The sequence below is a fragment of the Halichoerus grypus genome, chromosome 10, assembly GCF_964656455.1.
Source record: "Halichoerus grypus chromosome 10, mHalGry1.hap1.1, whole genome shotgun sequence".
NCBI lineage: Eukaryota > Metazoa > Chordata > Mammalia > Carnivora > Phocidae > Halichoerus > Halichoerus grypus.
In genome coordinates this window covers 25386219-25408337 of record NC_135721.1, presented here as the reverse complement: position 1 = coordinate 25408337, position 22119 = coordinate 25386219, and the positions used below count along the sequence as shown (strand labels likewise).

At 39.7% G+C, this 22119-nt stretch overlaps 1 protein-coding gene across 4 annotated transcripts in view; it reads right to left on the bottom strand.

Moving 5' to 3' along the window:
* SPAST (spastin) overlaps positions 1-19015 on the bottom strand; it is a 62768-nt gene extending 43753 nt beyond the window's left edge. The window contains exons 1-2 of one of the 4 annotated variants that reach the window (XM_036119118.2): positions 18336-19015; positions 1555-1641 (exon numbers count right to left, since the gene is read on the bottom strand). In XM_036119118.2, the coding sequence (XP_035975011.1) occupies positions 1555-1641; positions 18336-18750 (502 nt within the window). In that variant the 5' untranslated portion in view covers positions 18751-19015. The remainder of the gene's footprint in view (positions 1-1554; positions 1642-18335) is intronic. The other 3 variants (XM_036119119.2, XM_036119115.2, XM_036119116.2) reach the window with 3 other exon arrangements.
* Between the last annotated feature and the right edge of the window lie 3104 nt (positions 19016-22119).

Below are 22119 nucleotides of genomic sequence, written 5' to 3'. Positions count from 1 at the left end.
AGAATCTTTAGCAGGCTCCATGCCCAGGGCAGAGCCTGAGGCGGGGCTCGATCTCACAACCCTGAGATCATTACTTGAGCTGAAATCAAGAGTTAGACACTTAACCGACTAAGCCACCCAGGTGTCCCAAGAGATGTGTTTTATAACCAGTACCAACTTACTAAAGCTATCAGCCAGGCTGTACTCATACCACAGTTTGTCATTGCCTGTGCAGAAACAAATTTGGTCCTAACAGGATGAAGACAATACATGCAATAAAGTAAAAGTTAAATTTCATGTGATAGGAAGAGAATGTATCATAGTTCAACTGACCCTGTTTTTTCTCTTAGTGGTACAATCAAAGGCATGCTCCATTCAATGATACTATTTTTCCTATTAACTCATTTTCTCCTAGCTCTTCCTCCATGCAACTGACAAAGAATGACAAATACATTGAGTACGTAATTCATAAAGTCATGCTCATAAACTCATGAAAAGTCTCAAAGGCCTAACCTCCCATATTGTTCTATTCTGCTCTCTTTTGTGCAGGACATCAGTAGCTAAAGAAGTACTCAAAATAAAAAGGGGAGAGAAAAAAACCTAGCAAATATTAGATACATTGTAATTATTAGAGATTAGCTGATATAAGTAGTAGAGTCAGCCAACCAGACAACAAACATTCACTGGGTGGACTGATCCATAATGCTATGATTCTCAGCCTATGTAATTTTTCCTTCTGAATTTATTTTAGCTATGATAAACTGAAATACTTTATTTAATAGTGGTACCCACATACTACAACAATAGTCACAGCATCATATTTAAAAACTCAGGCTCTGAAGTCAGATTGCCTGGGTTCAAATCCTTACTCTATCTACCACTTGCTAGCCATGAGACCTTAGGCAAGTTACTGAACTTCTCTGTACTTAAGATTATCTATGTGAAAAGTAAGGATAACAGCAGCAGCCTCAGAGTGTGGGGTTGTGGTGAAAATTAAAAAAGATAATACACATGAAGCACACACAGTGATACTTGGGCACATAGCAGAGTGTACAATAAATGTCACCTATATATTTAAAGATATCATTAGACTCTAATTTTTAATTTTAGGTGATAAGAAAGTAAAGATGAGAAATAACCTCTTTGATTTTAAAAAGCCAAGTGTGAATCAAAGCAAGACATTTATAGCTCATATTCTAACGTGCAGTTAAGCATTACCCACAAACACAAAAGGGAGTCTGATTAACCACTCCTTCCCTGCCTCAACAATGAGGGAAGGACCAGGTTTCAAAACAGAGCTAAAAATGAGGCTAAAACTCACCAACAGTGGGTTCAAGGATGACACAAGTAATATACTGGTTTTTGCCTGACTGCCACCAGGTAATCAAGTTTAAGCATAGCTGGTTATAACTTCAATTTTAGCATAGGTAATAAAGCATTAACTGTAAATCTATAAATGTTAAAAACATTTCAAAATCTGTCAAATACTTTTAGTAAGATACCTGTATTGAAATTAGGGCAATCATGTGAATAGAATTTGGGTTGGCTATGAAACAAATGTAAATATAATCTTACCTTGTCCTGTAACTATGACAGCGATTCCTTTTTCTAGCTCTTCAATGCCTTTCTTATACCATTCCACAGCTTGCTCCTTTTGTCCTGCTTTAAAATAGAAATAATTATTTGTATATATCCTAGACATTATATACTAGAATATACTAAACATTTCCCAAATCTTGCTGTTATTAACTGATACATGAAAAAGTGGGTTGTGATCAAATAAATCTGAGAAATATTACTATACGACTTCTTAGTACCTTTAGCATCCTAATGTACATATGAATTTCTAAGAGGGGGTATAGACGTCAATCTTTCTCAAAATTTTAGGGCTGTGAATCCTTTATTTGTTTGCCATCTCATGGTATTGATGCTTATAACCACTGAAATACTATACTATGGAAAGAAATTTTAATTAGGGAGAATTTATTTTAAATAAATGGCTTTTAAAATACATACAATTAGAATATATAAACATGATTTCAATAATGGGATAAAAAACACTGTTTAACCCAATTGTATTGAAATCTGATGTAATTTGTTCCCTTCTGGAGTGAGTTTTTATTTAACAAATGATTGCATCATGAGAACTGATACATGAGATTACAAGTGTGGCATTTAGTAACATTTAGTAACGCATCCATTTTCTTTGAAACAAATGATTGGTTTACAGTAACATTTAGTAACGCATCCATTTTCTTTGAAACAAATGATTGGTTTACAACTTAGAAAGATCTAAAAATTCAGCAAATCAAAATGTGTGTAAGATATTTCTTTTTTTTTGAGACGCCTGGGTGGCTCAGTCAGTTAAGCGTCTGCCTTCAGCTCAGGTCATGATCCTGGGTCCTGGGATCAAGCCCCTCATCGGGCTCCTTGCTCAGCAGGGAGCCTGCTTCTCCCTCTGCCCCGCCGCTCTCTCTGCTTGTACTCTCTCTTTCTGACAAATAAATAAAATCTTTTTAAAAAGATACTTCTTTTTTCTTTTAAAGAAAATTTTATTTTCAATTGGTAAACATCTGCCAAGGAACTAGACATTCTTTTTTTCCCTTCTTTTTGAGAGAGAGCTTGCACACATGCAGGGGCGGGGGGGGGGTATGGCAGAGCGAGTGGGAGAAAGAAAGGGAGAGGGAAAGACACAGAGAGAGAGAGACAGAATCTTAAGCAGGTTCCACACCCAGAGAGGAGCCCCATGTGAACCACAGATCATGACCTGAGCCAAAATCAAGAGTTGGACACTTAACTGACTGGGCCACCCAGACACCCCTGCGTAGGATATTTCTGTAAAGTGGTAACAATTATATGCAAATCTCATTGTTTTTGAAAATTAATTTCTTAGTCCTTAGAATCTGCAAAGCCTAAGTGGCACAGAGATATAGTAAAGACGGAAATCATCTATTAGAACCAGGTTTTTGCGGCGCCTGAGTGGCTCATTCGGTTAAGCGTCGGCCTTCAGCTCAGGTTGTGATCCCAGGGTCCTGGGATAGAGCTCTGTGTCGGGCTCCCTGCTCAGCAGGGAGTCGGCTTCTCCCTCTGGTCCTCCCCCCGGCTCGTGCTCTCTCTCTCTCAAATGAATAAAATCTTTAAAAAAAGTTTTCTTGGGGCGCCTGGGTGGCTCAGTCGGTTAAGCGGCTGCCTTCGGCTCAGGTCATGATCCCAGGGTCCTGGAATTGAGCCCCGCATCGGGCTCCCTGCTCGGCGGGAAGCCTGCTTCTCTCTCTCCCACTCCCCCTACTTATGTTCCCTCTCTCCTGTCTCTCTCTCTCTCTCTGTCAGATAAATAAAAATCTTTAAAAAAATAAAAAATAAAAAAAAATAAAAAAAGTTTTCTTTTTCATATCCCTATTTAATCAAACAAAAATTCCTATGTCATTCTTTTATTTGAAATTTCAAAGCCAATAAAATATGACTCCCTTGATTAACATAGATGAAGTCTTACTATAAGCACCACACACATCTAAGAAATGCTGCCCGCTTATGAGTACCACCTACCCCTTCCTTCATCCCCCAAATAACTCACTAACTAGATTCAGCCCCTGGGATGGGGTAATTTCTTATTATAGTGCCATTAGTATTTCACACAGTTTCTGAGCCAGAATAAATGTTCAATAAGTACTTGATAACGACACATGAAGAAATTATTAAGAATTTGTTATATATTCATTCAAACTATTTTGATGCTTACCTTCCTATTTTTTTTTTTTAAGATTTTATTTATTTATTTGACAGAGAGAGAGCGAGAGAAGGAACACAAGCAGGGGGAGTGGGAGAGGGAGAAGCAGGCTTCCCGCTGAGCAGGGAGCCTGACACGGGGCTCGATCCCAGGACCCTAGGACCGTGGCCTGAGCTGAAGGCAGCCGCTAACCAACTGAGCCACCCAGGTGCCCCTTACCTTCCTATTTTCTTATTAAAAAATCTGTTTATGTGTATCTTTGGTTTTTTAATTTAAAAAAAAAAGGGCAATTATAGAAAATAGTAAAATAGCATTTCCTTTGGGAGTGATGGTAACTGATAACAATGTCACATTTGCTTAAAAATTTTTTTTAAAGATTTTATTTATTTATTTGACAGAGAGGGAGAGAGAGAAAGAGTGAGAGAACACGGGTGGCGGGGAGAGGCAGAGGGAGAGGGAGAAGCAGACTCCCCACTAAGTAGGGAGCCCCATGCGCTGAGTAGGGAGCCCCATGCGGGCTGATCCGGCCCCAGGCCATGTAGGACTCCCTGCTCAGCGGGAAGCCTGCTTCTTCTTCTCTCTCTGTGGCTCCCCCTGCTTATGCACACTCTCTCTCAAATAAATAAAATCTTAAAATTTTTTTTTTATAAATTACAATCTAACAGATACAAAAGTTCCTTTTTTGTGCTTCTTCCCATTCCAATGCTCCTTTCCTTTCTAGAAACCACTATAATAAATTCAGTGCGTATCTTTCTAGTAATGTTTTTCTATTGTTCCTATTTTATTTGTATTATTTTATTTTAAAATTTTTATTGCTTTTGAGATCTGTGTTGCTATACAGAAATCTAGTTCATTCATTTTGACTTCTATATAGTATCCTTTATCATCCTATAATTTATTCAACTATTTTTCTATTAAAAAATATTTAGGTTGTTTCCAGTTTCTCAGTATTTCAAATAATGCTTCAATAAACATGCTTATACCTGTCCTCTTATATACTTGTGCCAATTTCTCTAGGGTATATGTTTAAGAGGTAGAGTTAATAAGCCATAGTTCATTTCCATTCACTAGAAATGAACAAACTACTTTTTGAGAGTGCTTGTACTAATTTCCACTCCTAATAGCAGTGTATGACAGTTCTCACTGGCAACATCCAAACATATGTTTTATGGAGTTTTAGTACATTACTGTAGGCAAATTAAATGACTGATTACATGGAGCACCTGGGTGGCTCAGCTGTTGAGTGTCTTGCCTTCGTTCTGCTTGGGTCATGATCCCAGGGACTGGGATTGAGCAGCACATCGGGCTCCCTGCTTGGCGGGGAATCTGTTTTTCCCTCTCCCTGTGCCTTTCCACCCTACTCATGCTCTCTCCCGCTCAAATAAATAAAATCTTTAAAAAAAAAATGATTACAAATAAATTCACTTGCTCAGGGCACCTGGGTGGCTCAGTGAGTTAAGCATCTGACTCTTAGTTTTGGCCCAGGTCATGATCTTGGGGCCATGAGATTGAGCCCCACACTGGGTTCTGCACTGAGCATGGAGCCTACTTAAGATTCTCTCTCTCCCTCTCCCTCTGACCCTCCCTGCTCTGCTCATGTGTGTGAGCACGTGCATACACACGTGTACGCACACTACTCTCTTTAAAATAAATAAATAAATTCACATGCTTAATAATTACTCAATTACCTAACATTCTTTGATAAGAGGTAGTTGATTTGCTGCATTATTTGAATCTCACAAGTCAGTACGATGGTAGAAAACGCGTAAATAATTCTTACAAGACTTGTAAGTACAAGACTTGTAAGTACAAGACTGCTAGAGAAAGGACAGACATATAGGTCAGCAGAACAGAAGAGAAAGTCCAGAAATAGCCCCACACATATAACATTGATTGACTTTGACAAAGTTGACAAGGTAATTCTGTGAAGAAGGAAGAGCCTCTTTAAAAAACAATGTTAGAATCATTGCCAAGGGGCCCCTGGGTGGCTCAGTTAATCATCTGCCTTCAGCTCAGGTCATGATCCCAGGGTCCTGGGATCGAGCCCCGCATCGGGCTCCCTGCTCAGCCAGGAATCTGCTTCTCCCTCCCCCTGCTCTTCCACTCTTGCTCTCTCTCTCTCCCCCTCTCAAATAAATAAAATCTTTAAAAAAAAACAATGCTAGGGTGGCGCCTGGGTGGCTCAGATGGTTGTGTCTGCCTTCGGCTCAGGTCACGATCCCAGCATCCTGGGATCGAGCCCCGCATGGGGCTCCCTGCTTGGCGGGGAGCCTGCTTCTCCCTCTCCCTCTAACGTTCCCCCTGCTTGTGCTCTCTTGCCCTGTCAAATAAATAAATAAAATCTTAAAAAAAAAAAAATGATGCTAGGGCGCCTGGGTGGCTCAGTCGTTAAGCATCTGCCTTCGGCTCAGGTCATGATCCCAGGGTCCTGGGATGGAGCCCCACATTGGGCTCCCTGATCCTCGGAAAGCCTGCTTCTCCCTCTCCCACTCCCCCTGCTTGTGTTCCCTCTCTCGCTGTGTCTCTGTCAAATAAGTAAATAAAATCTTAAAAAAAAAATGATGCTAGAATAATGGCCATCCATATACAAAAAAAAACAAAAACAAAAACAAAAACTTGAACATAGAAAAAATTAATTTGAAATGGATCACAGAGCTAAATGTAAAACCTAAAACTATAGAACTTACAGAAGAAAACAGACAAAATTCTTCATGATCTGGGCTTAGGCAGAGATTTAGAACATAAAAATCACAAACCTTAAGAGGATATAACTGATCAATTAGACTTCATTAAAAAAATTTTTTTAGGGCGCCTGGGTGGCTCAGTCGTTAAGCGTCTGCCTTCGGCTCAGGACATGATCCCAGAGTCCTGGGATCGAGTCCCACATCGGGCTCCCTGCTCAGCGGGAAGCCTGCTTCTCCCTCTCCTGCTCCCCCTGCTTGTGTTCCTGCTCTCGCTGTCTCTGTCTCTGTCAAATAAATAAATAAAATCTTTAAAAAAAAAAAAAAATTTTTTTTTTTTTAAAGATTTTATTTATTTGGGGCACCTGGGTGGTTCAGTCGTTAAGCATCTGCCTTCGGCTCAGGTCATGATCCCAGGGTCCTGGGATCGAGCCCCGCATCGGGCTCCCTGCTTGGCGGGAGGCCTGGCTTCTCCCTCTCCCACTCCCCCTGCTTGTGTTTCCTCTCTGCTGAGTAACCAGAATATATAAAGAACTCTTACAATACAATGATTAATGATTAATAAAAAGCAATTAATTCATTGAAAAACAGTGGGCAAAAGATTGGCTAATGTATACTTTATCAAACAGAGGCAAATGGCAAATAAGCACAAGTAAAGATGTTCAACATCATTAGCTGTTAGGGAACTATAAAATAAAATCACAAGATACCACTAAGTACTTAATTTAAAATTGAAAAAAATTACAAGATGTCAACTATTACTCAAAAATTTTTTAAAGCACTTAAAAGTATAGGACAAAATATAAATGGATCGCACATATGTTTCCAAGTGTGAATACAAAATGGTATAGCCACATTGGAAAAGAGTTTGATAGTTTCTTATGATATTAACATATATTTACCATATGACCTAGCAATCCCTTCTTCTATGTATTTACCCAAAGTAATGAAAACATCAAAGACCAGTACATGAATGTTTATGGTACTTTATTCATAAGAGCTAAAAACTGGAAACAACCCAGATGTCCATCATTTAGTGAATGGATAAAGTATGGTACATCCATACACAGAATATTACAGTAAAAAGGAACAAACTACTGGTAAATGTAGGAACATGGATGAATCTCAAAAACATGCTAAATGAAAGAAGCCAGACACAAAAGGCTACATACTGTATGATTCCATTTATACGACACTCAGTGAAGACAAAACTATAGGGACAGATCAGATCAGTGACTGCCAGGGGCTAACGGGAAGGCAAGGGGACTGATTACAAGGGGGCACAAAGGAGCTTCTGGGGTAATAAAACATTCAGTATTTCAGTTGTTGTCATGTTTACCCAACTGTTGGTCAAACTCAGTGAAGTACACACTACTAAAAAAAGATTAAATTTTACTATATGTAAAATATACCTCAATAAATCTGACTCTTAAAAAGTGCAATACTCCCAACATTTATGTATAAGGATATTCACTGTGGCTTCGAATATAACACCAGCACTATAATTTTCTTTACAAGAGTAAAATTAGATTAGAAGACAAAAGGGAGAAAATTCTTTTCAAAACATCTGTTTGAAGGGATCAAAGAGTTTTCAAAACAGTGGAAATTACCCAAATTTGGAAAGGAACTATGTCACATTCATTAGGATGCTATTTTCAAAAATTACCAAAATCGGGACGCCTGGGATAGAGTCCCGCATCGGGCTCCCTGCTCACTGGGGAGCCTGCTTCTCCCTCTGACCCTCTCCCTTGTCAAGCTACTTCTCTCTCAAATAAATAAAATCTTTAAAAAAAAAAAATTACCAAAATATGGAAAGGAAAAAAAAGCCAACAGAGGTGGGCCTGGCATTTGGGGCACATTTCTACTTGAAGCAACTGCGAATTCTGAAGGCAAAAGTGGCCAAGAAACTAAGCAGAGCTTTCAGCAGACTCAAAGAACTAAGCTGACCAAATGTGAATTTCAGGGCATGCCCAGGAGAAGTAGTAGCAAAGATTCCAGGATTTGGGTTGGGACCCTGAATTACTGAAGAGTTAAGAACTAGGCCAGCTTGCACAAGGGCTGGAAATCATACTCAAATCACTTCAGTCCCTTAAGGTAAGGGAAACTGCAGCCCCTACTGTCCACTGATCACCCTTTTGACTAAATCATGGCAGAAAAATCAAACCTTCCAATGCTCTCCAAGACACAAAAGGCCCTCAAGATACTTTACAGTTCTTAGTTTCCCTTACACATTTCTCTTACCTCTATAGCCCCAACTAACACTCAAACTATATCAAATCAAAAGAAGATTGAGGTGGCAGAAACTTACATTCACTGTTATACTTGAAATTATTAGCTAATAATTTAGTGAACTACATAATCTAAGGCAAACAATGGCCCAAAGGTCAAATACTGTCAGCCACCTGTTTTTGTACATAAAACTTTACTGGGGGGCACCTGGGTACCTCAGTCGGTTAAGCATCTGACTTCTGATTTCAGCTCAGGTCATGATCTGAGAGTCCTGAGACTGAGCCCTGCATCAGGCTCTGCGCTCAGCACTGAGTCCGCTTGGGATTCTTTCCCTCCTCCTCTCCTTCCCCCTTTGCCCCTCCCCCTGCTCATGCATGTGCTCTCTCTCTCTCTAAAATAAATAAACAAAATCTTAAAAAAAAACTTTACTAGATCAGACCTACTGTACGAGAGTTTTGAGTGTTCAGAGAGCTTAAAGTATTGTGACAGAGAGCCTAAAATATTTACTAAATGGCTCAATAGAGGCGCCTGGGTGGCTCAGTCGTTAAGCGTCTGCCTTCAGCTCAGGTCATGATCCTGGGGTCCTGGGATTGAGCCCTGAATCGGGCTCCCTGCTCTGCAGGAAGCCTGCTTCTCCCTCTCCCACTACCCCTGCTTGTGTTCTCTCTCTTGCTGTGTCTCTCTCTGTCAAACAAATAAATAAAATCTTAAAAAAAAAAAAAAAACCTAAATGGCTCAATAAAAAATCAAACCCAACACAAAAACTGACAAAGCACTTAGGCAGTTTTCAAAGAAGACATAGAAATGGCCAATAAGTAAGTGAAAAAAATGCTCAACACCATAAATCTTTAGGGAAATGCAATTCAAAACCATGATGAGGCAGTGCTTCACATCCATTAGAAAGACTACTATTTAAAGAACCCTGAAACTAACAAATGTGGAAAAATTGGAAACCAATGGCGCAACTGATGTAGAAATGTTTGGCAGTCCCTCAAAAAATTAAACATGGAATTACCATATGATCCAGCAATTCTACTCCTAGGTAGATACTCACAAGTACTGAAAGCAGGGAAGCAAACAGATACCTGTATATTAGTGTTCATGGCAGCATTATTCACAATAGATGGCAACAACCCAAATGTCCATCAACAGACAAATGGTTAAACAAAATGTGGTATATACATATAATGGAATATTATTCAGCCTTAAAAAGGAATGAAATCTGATATATGCTACAAGAAGGCTGACGAACCTTGAAAACATTATGCTAAGTGAGACAAGTCAAGATACAAAAGAATACTGTATGATTCCATTTACATAAGGTACCTGAAATAGGCAAATTCACAGATACAGAAAGTAGAACAGAAATTATCAAGGACTGAGGGCAGGGGAGAATGGAGAAAGGAAGATGGGTGGGGAGTTATTGTTTAATGGGTATAGAGTTTCTGTTTGGAATGATAAAAAGTTCTAGAAATGGATAGCGGTGATGGTTGCACAACACTAGGAATGTATTTAATGCCACTGAACTGTACACCTAAAATGATTAAAACGGCAAAATTTAGGTTATCTATGCTTTACAAAATAAAAAAAATTACCAACTGGCCCATTATAAGCACTGTGCTGATCCTTGGTATACAGCAATGAAAATGAAAAAACTACTGGCACATGCAACATCACAGGATAATCTGACAAGCATATTTTGAGCAAAAGAAGCCACACAGAAAAAACACATAATGTGTGATTTCATTTGCAAAGCTCAAGGTCAGGCAAAACTGATCTATAGTGTTAGAGTTAGGATTTGTAGATACCTTTGCAAAGGATGGAGAAAGGTAGTAAGTGGAAGAGAACATCACAAAGGCAGGCTTCTGGAGTAATACTCTATTTCTTGACCTGGTAGGGTTTCAAACTGCTATGTTCACTTTGAAAATTCATTAAGCACTACAGTAATTGTGTGTTTTATGTATAATTTAATCAAAGTTTACTTAAAAACTAAAAAAACAGAAGGGGAAGATAAAGTATATTGAAAAGGAAAGAGTCCCAGTACATTAAGGAAAAGGTTACAGATCAGTTTGTATGTAACATTTTTTTCCCTCAAATGAATAAATATTTATATTTATATAAATACACAAAGTCAGGTAACTTATTAGTAATCATCTCCCTAAGAGTAAGATTACAGAGGATTTTCACTTTCTTTATTTATATTTGTTCATTATTTTAATTTTTTTAAAGATTTATTCATGGGGGGCGCAAACACACACACAAGCAGGGGACGGGGCATAAGGAGAGGGAAAGAGAGAGAATCTCAAGCAGACTCTGCAACGAGCACAGAGCTACAGAGCCCGATGCAGGGCTCAATCCCACCACCCCAAGATCATGACCTGAGCCAAAACCAGGAGTCAGACGCTTAACCAACTGAGTCACCAGGGGCCCCCATTATTTTAATTTTTGAGTATATGCTAGTGTACAATCAACAGAAATACTAACGATACCCATCTTCAGATAGAGGTAAGTATAGTAGACTAAGTTATGAATTATCTACTGCATCTTTTCATTCAGATAGTAGTAGTACCCATACTGCCACAAGAAGGGTCAAAACAAAAGTAGTTGGGGTGGAGAGAGAGGATGTATGTTTGTGATAAGTTACAATATGGGGACTTAAGCCCTTGCTTATCCTTTAGGGGCTGTATGACTTTGGGAAAGTCAGTTAATCTCTCTGAGCTTTACTCTCCTGACCTAAAAACAAGATGACATTTCTTTCACCTAACTATGAGTTGTGGCAAAAATCAAATGAAATAGGATATGTGACAATACTTTAAATAATAAAGCAGCACATAAACATTACTTTTACTATCTTTATTATACTCGATACATCTGTTGGTTAATTTAAATCCTTCTACTCCTTTTTTTTTTTTTTTTAAAGATTTTATTTATTTATTTGACAGAGAGAGACACAGCAAGAGAGGGAACACAAGCAAGGGGAGAGGGAGAAGCAGGCTTCCCACTGAGCAGGGAGCCTGATGCGGGGCTCGATCCCAGGACCCTGGGACCATGACCTGAGCTGAAGGCAGATGCTTAATGACTGAGCCACCCAGGTGCCCCTAAATCCTTCTACTCCTGAATTGCATGCACAGTGTATGTCCAGAGGTCCTGGGATTGGGCTCCCTGCCCAGTGGGGAATCTGCTTCTTCCTCTCCCTCTGCCTCTCCTCCTGCTCACGCTGGCTCTCTCTCTCTCTCAAATAAATAAAATCTTAAAAAAAAAAAAAATCCTACAAAAGATTTCATTGTGTGCTAAACCCTAATAAACCACAGGATCATGAAGCATCAACGAATAGCCCCCAGATTACTTTTCTCATAGTTCACTATTACAGAAAGGATACTTTCTACTGTGTTTTAATTCAGCAAAAAGGTCATACTTGCATTCACTTTCCAACTTCAAGATTTATCTCTGAAGGAAATTCTTACTTTCCCATTTAATTGGGAAGGTTTTGAATCCCATGTAAAGAAATCATTTCAGTTTTGGACATTTTTTTTTAAACTTTAAGAATGTCAATTAATCTATCTTCTTTGAAGTATTTTGTATTTACTATGGATAGTGGGTAATTTTATCTTTTTTCTATGCATTTTCTTTATTTTCCAAATTCTCTGAGAGGCTTGCATTACATTCACATGAGTACAAAATGATTAATTTTATCTCTTTTACAATAAAAAGTTAGGATACTAAGTGAGCTTAGGAGAAGACTTCCATCTGTATTTTTCTGAACAAGGGTCACAATTAGCAAAAATATTTTTATATCACTCTTTAGATAATTTTCCTTCTTCCTCAAATGTCATTTATGCGGCTGCTGTATCCTAAAAAGGGTAATAGAAACCAGGTATCAAGGTTTAACAATAACTTGCAGGGGCTATAATCTTAAAAGGATTGTTGAATAACAGTAGTCCCATTTTCTGAGGACCTACTATGTGCAGGCACTAAGTAGTTTATAAACACCAACTCAGTGTAGTAACTTGCCCAAGATCTTGAATAGTCAGAATTCAAATGTCATTTTGGATACTAGGCACTACAATTTAAAAAGGGTAAAATTAGACCCTCAAAGCTGAGAAAGAGAAAAGCAGTCCCTGACATCCAGGAGCTGGCCTAATACTATCAGGTAGGGCTTGGTGTAACTAGGAGCTGACCTGGCATTACTGCTAGGCCTGGTGTTCTGTTGAACATAAACAATTTCACAGAACATCAACATCAGATAAGGTCACTTTGTGATTGTGATGAAGACAAAAACATGACCACTCCATAATCATGTCTAAACACAGACATGGCATGAATATTGTCCAAGCCATGAACTATCAAGCATCCCCCTCTTCAGACTAATGAGTGCTTCTCAACCAGTTACAGCTTTTGCCTCATTCTGGTCTTCCCTCTTTCTAGATCACATTTAAGATACTTAATCACAGAATACCCCTCCTTCCTGACAGCATCCAATGTACAGCAAAATTCTGCTTCCTTAAATCCTCCTCAATATCACTTGATACAAGCCCAAATCCTGTAAGTTATTTCTAGCACCCTTTTCCTGAGATGCATGGTTCCCATCGTGTGTGTTCTCCCTGCTTCAATAATAAATCCCACTTGTTCAACCACAGGTGTTCTAGTGATGGCTGACTGAAAGACATTGACAAAGATGACTTCAGAACAACAGTTCTCTCCTTTTCTATTATAGCATAAATTATTTGCAAAGAGCTGCAAAGATACATGAATAAATTTAACATGTTTATGCTATACCTTCATAGCTGTAAAACACAATCTCTAGGAAAATCATAGATTTTGATATTTTTCTTTCCTCATTTACCAGAATGAACAACCGTGGAGATGTGAGTGTGCTCAAAGTTCCATTCTATAGGCTGTCTAGCATGAGTAGTTAATTCACAAAGAGAAAAAAAAGGCTACATCAGCACATTAATACCTCCACTGGTATTATATAAGTCAAGGAGTATTATAGGTTAAAAAAGATGAAAACTAGTAGAGAAATAGAGAATCTATACTTTGCCAGATGTCAAAAAGCCAACTACTATTGGGTGGAACATGGGGAATATGATAGTGAAAAAGAGCCAGGAAGGGTTAGGGAAGATCCTTTTTCAATAATTTAATATCGATTTACTGACTGCCTATCCCTTAACTGTTATCAGGATGATTAACAATAATCTTAGGAATCTAGTTACCAGGTGAGTTTTATAGGGTTTAACTGTATTCTACATTAGGAAAAATATAAACTGCAATTAAAAAACAGCTAAAAACAGAGCAAAGGATAAAGTTCCTAACAGTGGCTGCCTTTTTGTCTCTTTAGTGCAAATGCCACTAAATATTTTTATTCTTTTTTTTTTTAAGATTTTATTTATTTATTTGACAGAGAAAGACACAGCAAGAGAGGGAACACAAGCAGGGGGGGGTAGGAGAGGGAGAAGCAGGCTTCCCGCTGAGGAGGGAGCCTGATGTGGGGCTCGATCCCAGGACCCTGGGATCATGACCTGAGCTGAAGGCAGACGCTTAACGACTGAGCCACCCAGGGGCCCCGCCACTAAATATTCTTGAAGAGAAATGGGAAACGTTTATTGTGTATTTAATAAAAGGTAATGCTTTTCTTTTGGGAAAGAGTGATATTATGTAAATATCCATCCATCAGAATAATTCTTTCCTTGTAATCATGGAAACTTTAAAGCAGAATCATTAGGCCCAAGAAAATTGTCTGAAATCAATCCTTTCAAAACGGTGACTAGCAGTTTTTTTTTTTTAAGATTTTATTTATTTATTTGACAGAGACACAGTGAGAGAGGGAACACAAGCAGGGGGAGTGGGAGAGGGAGAAGCAGGCTTCCCGCTGAGCAGGGAGCGCGATGTGGGACTCGATCCCAGGTCCTGGGATCATGACCTGAGCCGAAGGCAGATGCTTAACGACTGAGCCACCCAGGCACCCCGGTGACTAGCAGTTTTTAGGAGTAAAAGAAAGTATCCAAATCTGACTCTTCTGATCTCTATTCTCTATCTTCACCTTCTGAAAATATAGTTAGGCAAAATATTTTGTGTGTTTTAAATAGTGCAAGGTTGAGTTACATGGGAATACAAAATTATATGACAATATTTTAAAAGCCTAATGTTTTAAATATGAGCTGACTAGGAATAAATATAAAAGGATTCTATTTAGACAATTTCTGTCCTTGATGCCAGGTTCTTCAGCCCTACAAGCCTGAGAAACCGGCTCTCTCTCGTTCATACAACATACTGGGCCCTTACTGTCAAGTTCTATATACTCCAGGTAATCAAACCACACCTAGAAAACCTGCACCATTGTATTGCCCAGGAGATCTCAGGCTTGTCTACTTGCAGGAGCCATGCCAAACATGTTAGGTCATGTTCTGGTTAATCCAAAGACCCACTATGACAACCTCCTCTTTTCCCCCAAGTATTTCCAAGAGGCGCAGTACTAACATTACAAAACAGAAAACCTGCTTAAAGCAAAAAGTATAAAATTATGAGTGGCATAATTTTCTGTTCACCTAAACTCTGTCCCTGGTTCTGCTAATGTGAGTTCACTCTTTAAATATCAGTTTCTCCATACATATAATGGATATAAAAGGTTATCAGTTTTTCAGGGATGTTCAACAATTAAATATCCCCAAAATTATTTAACTCCTTGAAAAAAATGAGACATATAATATGCATGAAAACATACACACATTTTAATGATCACATAGCAAATGCTGTCTTATATCTTACTGGAGAGGAAGTGAGTTTTTCTTAAGCAGCATCTAGAATGCATAAAGCCTTGCAAATAAACTGGTATCCAATAAATGCCTGTTTTAATGAACAGAACTCAAATATCCTTACATTAGGTAATTAGAATTTGCTGTGTTATTCTTCTTTATTTAAAATAGTTTGGTTTCAGACAAATTTAGGCCTTTTAAAAAATTCAGTGTCAAAGCTGAGTATGCCATAAGAATAAAATACAGAATAAATAGTCGCCATATAAACCACATTTATACACTATTTTATTGAAATAAGATTTAATTTGGCCTTTATTATTTCAAGGCATCAAATGTTCCAATTAATTAACAACATGACAGTCTGAAATAGTCCACTTTACCCGATGAAATAAAGTGGCTTTCAGTATAGCTAGAATTGAAGTCAAGTTACTAAGGGAATGGCAGCGCATGACATTACTAGCCCCTTAATGGTTTACCACAAAGTTAGGAAACCTTTGAAGACTGCTTTAAAGACAATTCGTTTCTATTTGTTCATATATATTCTGACGCAGCGGGAAAGAAGGAGAATAAAATTCTCTTATTCTACATTGTCAAGGATGGCTGAGAGATAAATAGACTAAATATAAACTCTTACAGCTACTGGATTAAGGCTAAAGTACAAAAAGTTTGAATATTCTAAAGGAAAAATATGAGAAGAGAACTATGACAATATAAACTTAGCTTTTAATTCATTTTTAAAGGAAAATGAATATTTAACTCATTTGTTTCAGTTTGAACTAGTTTCAGCATATAATACATCAGTTGTATAACCCCAACTAAAACGTTATCATAGTCCATTCTGATGTCTACTTTAGAAACTAAACTATAAATAAAGCAAAACACTTTGAATAGAGACATGAGTAGAAAGAGGGTCAAGTATGTGATCCATGGATTGCTGAAAATATTTATACTTAAAAATATTTTAGAGGATTTAAATATAATAGATGTAGTCATATATGTAATACTCTAAAAAAGTCATAAGTTTGAAACCCAAGGTCTGATTTCTACTTCTGTCACTTATCCCTCCTTATGGAACTGATTTCTCTTTAAATCTAAGAGCCTCGGGTCTTTTTTTTTAATCCCTAGGTTATCCTTGTCTTCTCTTATTCTACCTCCCAACTCCCACCACCCAGTGTTAAATAAAATTTCCTTGTGTTTTCTGGCATTCTCTTCCTAAATACAACAAAATCTACCCTTAAACATATTCCCTCTATTCTAAAACATCTTTTGACCTAGATTAGTAAACTGCTGAGGACCCTAATATAATTGGATAGTGCACTCAAACAGTGCTTCTCTAGGAAGGGATGATGGTACTCTTATTCACCCTTACCAGGGATCCTTGGATGTTCCAAGAGGTGGTACAGAATGAAGCAGTTAAAATACTTCTGTCCACAAACACATGGTATTTTTTTCTTAAATAGAACTCTTTCCTAGAACTCTCTTTTTATATAGATTTTTTTAAAAGTAATCTCCACACCCAACGTGGGGCTTGAACTCACAACCCCAAGATCAAGAGCTGCATGTTCCACCGACTGAGCCAGCCAGGTACCCCCTTCCTAGAACTCTTTTAAACTCCACTGTCCTTACAATCAAAACCATGAATACCTGCCTCTTTCCTTATAACATACTCCTCACTCCTTGGCTCCACAGAGGAAATAGGTTTCAACAAAACTAAATTCTGTAACAGTTTCTGCAGGTGACAGTGCTAAGAGATACTACAAATGACCTGCAGATTGCTTTGTTGGGTTGTTGTTTTTTTTTTTTTTTTTTTGGCTAATTGACAATGCAAGTGAGTACCTAATTGAAGTGTGACACAAAAATGTTCTTTGGGAGTCACAGGAAAAAGAAGATCTCTGCATATTGGAGGCAGGGATGAAAGGAGGGATTTTCAAAATGTTGCAAGACTTCTTCTAACTTTAGTTCTCATCTTCCATAAAAAAGTGTTCATTAGCAATTGGCATAGGTTTGGAATGACCTGTTTTAATTTTCTGAGCCTCAGTTTGTTCATCTGTAAAATGCTGATACCAACAGTACCTTCACCTCACAGGGTAATTGTGAGGATTAAATAGAGAACACATGCAAAGCTAACAGTACAGCGCTTGGTGCACGGAATGACTTAAAAATGTTAGTTTAAAAGGAATCTGAAGTATACAGTATTCTTGTCTTCATTCAGAAATATAAACTTTAAAAATAAAAGAAATATAAATCTTTGTTTCAAGTTTTATGTACAATGATGTAAGTTTTTCCTGTTCATTATTTAACACTTCAATTGAGAAACGAAGAGGCTACCTTGGAATACTGATTTAGATGAAATCAAATCTAACAGGGACAAAAGTTTCATGTTAAAATAGAACTTTATAAAAAAATACTTAGGAGTCATTATATCGATAAAATGACTGTCACGGAACTTTAAAAAGTAATGCCAATTTAGCTGTAATCATATGCAGCTGTTCCTTTCAAAATTAAGTCACCATTTCTTTTTTTCTGACACTACAGTACTCTGTTTTCATTAAAAGCCTATAACAAGACACAGCTTCTCCGATACCAAAACCTTTTGGAAACCTGCTCAGAGGAAGCCACACACTGTTTACAGTGCTAGAAAGGATCCGTGTGGTCACTGTAGGACAACTGTCACTGTCAGTAGCACGACTGGCTGTCTCATAGGGACTTGGGTCATGCAGAAGTGTAGGGGAAGGCTGGTGTCTGAAACAAAGTCGACAGCCAGGGTGCCTGAAAGGGGAGAGGTTTAACTGAGAATCGTAGAGGATGAGGGTCTCACTGCGGTGAAGCCGCCTCGGCGGGGGAGGGGGAGATCAATTCCGGGGGTGCACCGACCGCCCCCGAAGGGACGCAGGTGTTGCCCTCCCTGGGCTACCCCACCGCTTTCTTCCCGGCGCCGCCGCCCCCTCCCTCCAGCCCCCCACTTACCTTTCTCGTCTTCATCGATGCGCAGGGCAATGGAGATGTACTCGAAGGCCTGTTTGTGGAAGGCTCGGACGCGCTCGGCCTCCCCGCCCGGCACTGGCGCCGGGGGCGAGGCCGAGGCCGGCGCCGGCGCGGCCCGGGAGCTCCTCTTGGCGGCCATGAGGGCGCGGGAGAAGCGCTGGCAGAGCCACACGAAGAGGAGCCCCAGGTGGAAAGCGACCAAACGCAGCAGCGCGAAGCCTATGAACAGCGGGTAGGAGAAGTAGTACAGGTTCCGCTTATGCGGCGACTCGGGCTGGGGGGCCGGTCTGGGGGCGGGACGGGCGGGGGCCAGGCAGGGGGGCGGAGGCCTGGGAGGCACCGGGCTGCTGCCGCCGCCGGAGCCTTTCTTCTTCCCTCGTCCACCCGGAGAATTCATTCACAGCTCCCACTGCCGCCGCCGCCATAACCCGCCTCCCGCAGACCGACGGCGACCAAGCGACGGCGGCGGCCACTGGGACGGCGAAGGCCAGAGACGCCCGCGCGCCCGCCGGTCCCAGGAGCTCGGCACCTCCACGCGCTGCTCGCCGGCCCCGCCCCTTTCTCCACGCTCGGCCAAGAGCACAACCCCTTTCCTCCTCCTGCGGTCGGTGGCTCCTGCCCCTCCCGCTCTGTGTCCTCTCAGCCTCCTGGTAGCGCCGAGCGGTGGCCGCGCACGCGCACGCCCGCCCATGTCTTTCTCCGGCGCGCGCGCTCACGCCGCCGTCTTTGTTGCCCTGAGCTCCTAGTGCGCGTGTGCAGCTCCCGCCCCTCGGACTCTTCCCTAAGGAACTACAATTCCCAATGTGCAGTTCGGCTACGTCGTCCTCAGGGATCCTTCGCTCTCCAGACAACGCTGTCCCAGGGAGCTGCTTAAGCGGGGAATCTTGGTCATCAACTCACGGCGGCGACAGCTGCGGCTTGGTGTCGCTCGACTGGTTCGCCGGGCTCCTATCTCGCAGTGTCATCGCTCTTATATTTCTTTCAGCATTTTCTGCCCGTCTCCCGCAAAGGATGATTCATCTGACTTCCATCTCAAAAGTAATGGGTACCGTGAAAACAATCTCAGTGTCCATCAATAGGAAAAGGATTAAATGAATTTTGGAATACCCGTATGTAATTCTGTGGAGCATTTAAAAAGAATGAGGTGGATCTGTATGTACTGATAAAGAAAGGTGTCCATGATATATTGTTAGGTGAAAATAGAATATTACAGACCAGTGTGATATGATCCTATTTTGTATTAAGGAGAATAAATGGAAAGAAAAAAGTAATGGGGACCAATCTGGGAATTATTATCTGAGAGGGAAGCAATTGTAGAGACATATAAACGTAAGGTCGCCGAAAACAAAAATGTTAGTTCAGTGGAACGAAGTGAACGATTCTAGAGGTTTAGTTAGTACGTGTTTAGATGTCTATTTTGAAGAATTAATTAGTTTGAATAGGGGCATTCCTAGGTTTTGTACAGTAATCATACCACAGTTTACTGAAAATCCAAACTGGGCCTTTTTTTTTTTTTTAACCTACTGGATGTCCCTTCCTTTGGGAACTACTCACTCACCTCTGTTGCCTGTATACCAGTGAGCTGCAAGCACTGAACCCAGCAGATCACAGAGATGGTAACATGAGGTTAATATACTCTACTAGAAACTGAAATTTTGGATGGACACACTGCGATAGAAGGTACTAGGAATTGAGTGCTCTAAAGAGCTGGTCTATCAATTCATCTCATTTAGATCCCCAGAGCTGCCAGGTTCCTGGACTGGTCACTTGATAGTGTAGCCTATCCAATAAACTATTCAATCTGTTTCTCTATTTCTCTGGTTCTCTCTCCCTTTCTCCATCTATCTCGCCTTTTTCCTTTCTTCTTTTTCCTTTTACTTGGGTTAGCCATAGTTGTTTCTTGTTCCCTAAAAATAAGGAATCCTAACTGATACAAAGTTCCCATTGTTTACAGAGTGAGATTTGCGAATGATTCATGCCAGCTTCCAAAAATCTCCATATTCTGGCCACAACATTATCTAACTTTCCCGCATCACTACTTCCCTTACAAACATAAATTATTGCAAAAATGACCTGCCCCCTGTTCCCTCCAACTCCTCCCCACCCTTTTCCTGCCTCTGTGCTTCTGCCAGTTTCTCATTTTGAAATGTCCCTGCTCTGTCACATCTCATTAATTTCAGTTCCTGAAGCCCATAGTACTTTTTCTTGTTGTTATGTGAAATCTATAAATATATCATGTAAACAAGATGTATATAACTTATATGTGTAAAGAAAAATAAGGAAACAAACAGCATCCAGTTTAAGAAAAACTAATGTAACTAGTTTCTTGAAGCACTTTGTGAGCCCCTCCCTAATCTCAATTTCATTTCTCCCTCCCTAGAGAAAGCCACTGTCCTGAATTTTGTACTTTTTGTTCCTTTGCCTTTCGTTTTAGTTTTGCAATATACATATGTATTTCTAAACAATATATTGTGTAGTTTTGCCTGGTTTTACCTTATGCAAATGCAACCATACCACAGGTATTCTTAATTAGCTTTCTTCTGCTCAATAGTGTTTGCAATAACTCCTTGTTGATTTGTATAGCTATAGTACATTTATTTTCACTGCTATGTAGTATTCCACTATATGAATTTACAACAATTTATTTTACCATTCGACTGTTGATGGGTATTTAGTTTGGTGCCAGTTTTGTTTTTGTTTTTCCTTGAATAACTTTTTGACTTTGCCAAGACACAGCTCAAAGTAGAGTGGCTCTGGAGTCAGGCTGGTTGTCTTTAAATCCCTGCTCTACCACTTTCTGTGATCTTGGGCTACTGAGTGACTCAGCTTTCACATCTATTACATAATAACAGAGTAGTAGGCAGTGCCTGGAATAAAGTTGCTGCTTGATATTTATTGATTGAAGAATGGTTCTCTCACATCTACACATACACTATAATCCACTAAAATGAATTACTATCAAGTTTCCAAACATTCTTTGCTGTTTCCTAGGACCACAGTTATCCTCGGGTCATTTTTCTTTCCCTTAGAATTGCTTCTCCTCCTACTTCCACTGTCAAAATCCTTCATGGCTTAACTGTAATGTTAACTTTTTTTTTTTTTTTAAGATTTTATTTATTTATTTGACAGGGAGAGGCACAATGAGAGAGGGAACACAAGCAGGGGGAGTGGGAGAGGGAGAAGCAGGCTTCCCGAGGAGCAGGGAGCCCGATGCGGGGCTCGATCCTAGGACCCTGGGATCATGACCTGAGCCAAAGGCAGACGCTTAACAACTGAGCCACCCAGGTGCCCCTGTAATGTTAACTTCTTGATAAATCCTTCCCTCATCACCTCTTGCAGAAACAATCCTATCTTTTAATTCTTATGACAATTTGGTTGTGTTACTCTCTGGCTCTTTTAACATATTGCCTGTGTCATAGTTATTTAAATACTTTATTTCTTCCTGATATAGATTATGAACTTATTTCAAGACAGTAGCCAAACTTTACATATTTTGGCTTACTTTCTGCACCTAGCCTCATGCCTTGCTTATGGTACTCAATAAATATTAATAATTTGAAAAATAATTCGAACAGGTGATTGTTGTAGGTATCTGTTGCCATATACTAAACCACTCCAAAAATTTACTGGCTTAAGATTATAGCTATTTATTTACTCATGATTCTGTGGGTGAGCAATTTGGCTGGGTTTACCAGGCAATTCTTCTATTGGCCTTGCCTGGGGTCATTCACATAGATGTTAGTCATCTGATGGTTTGATTGGGCCT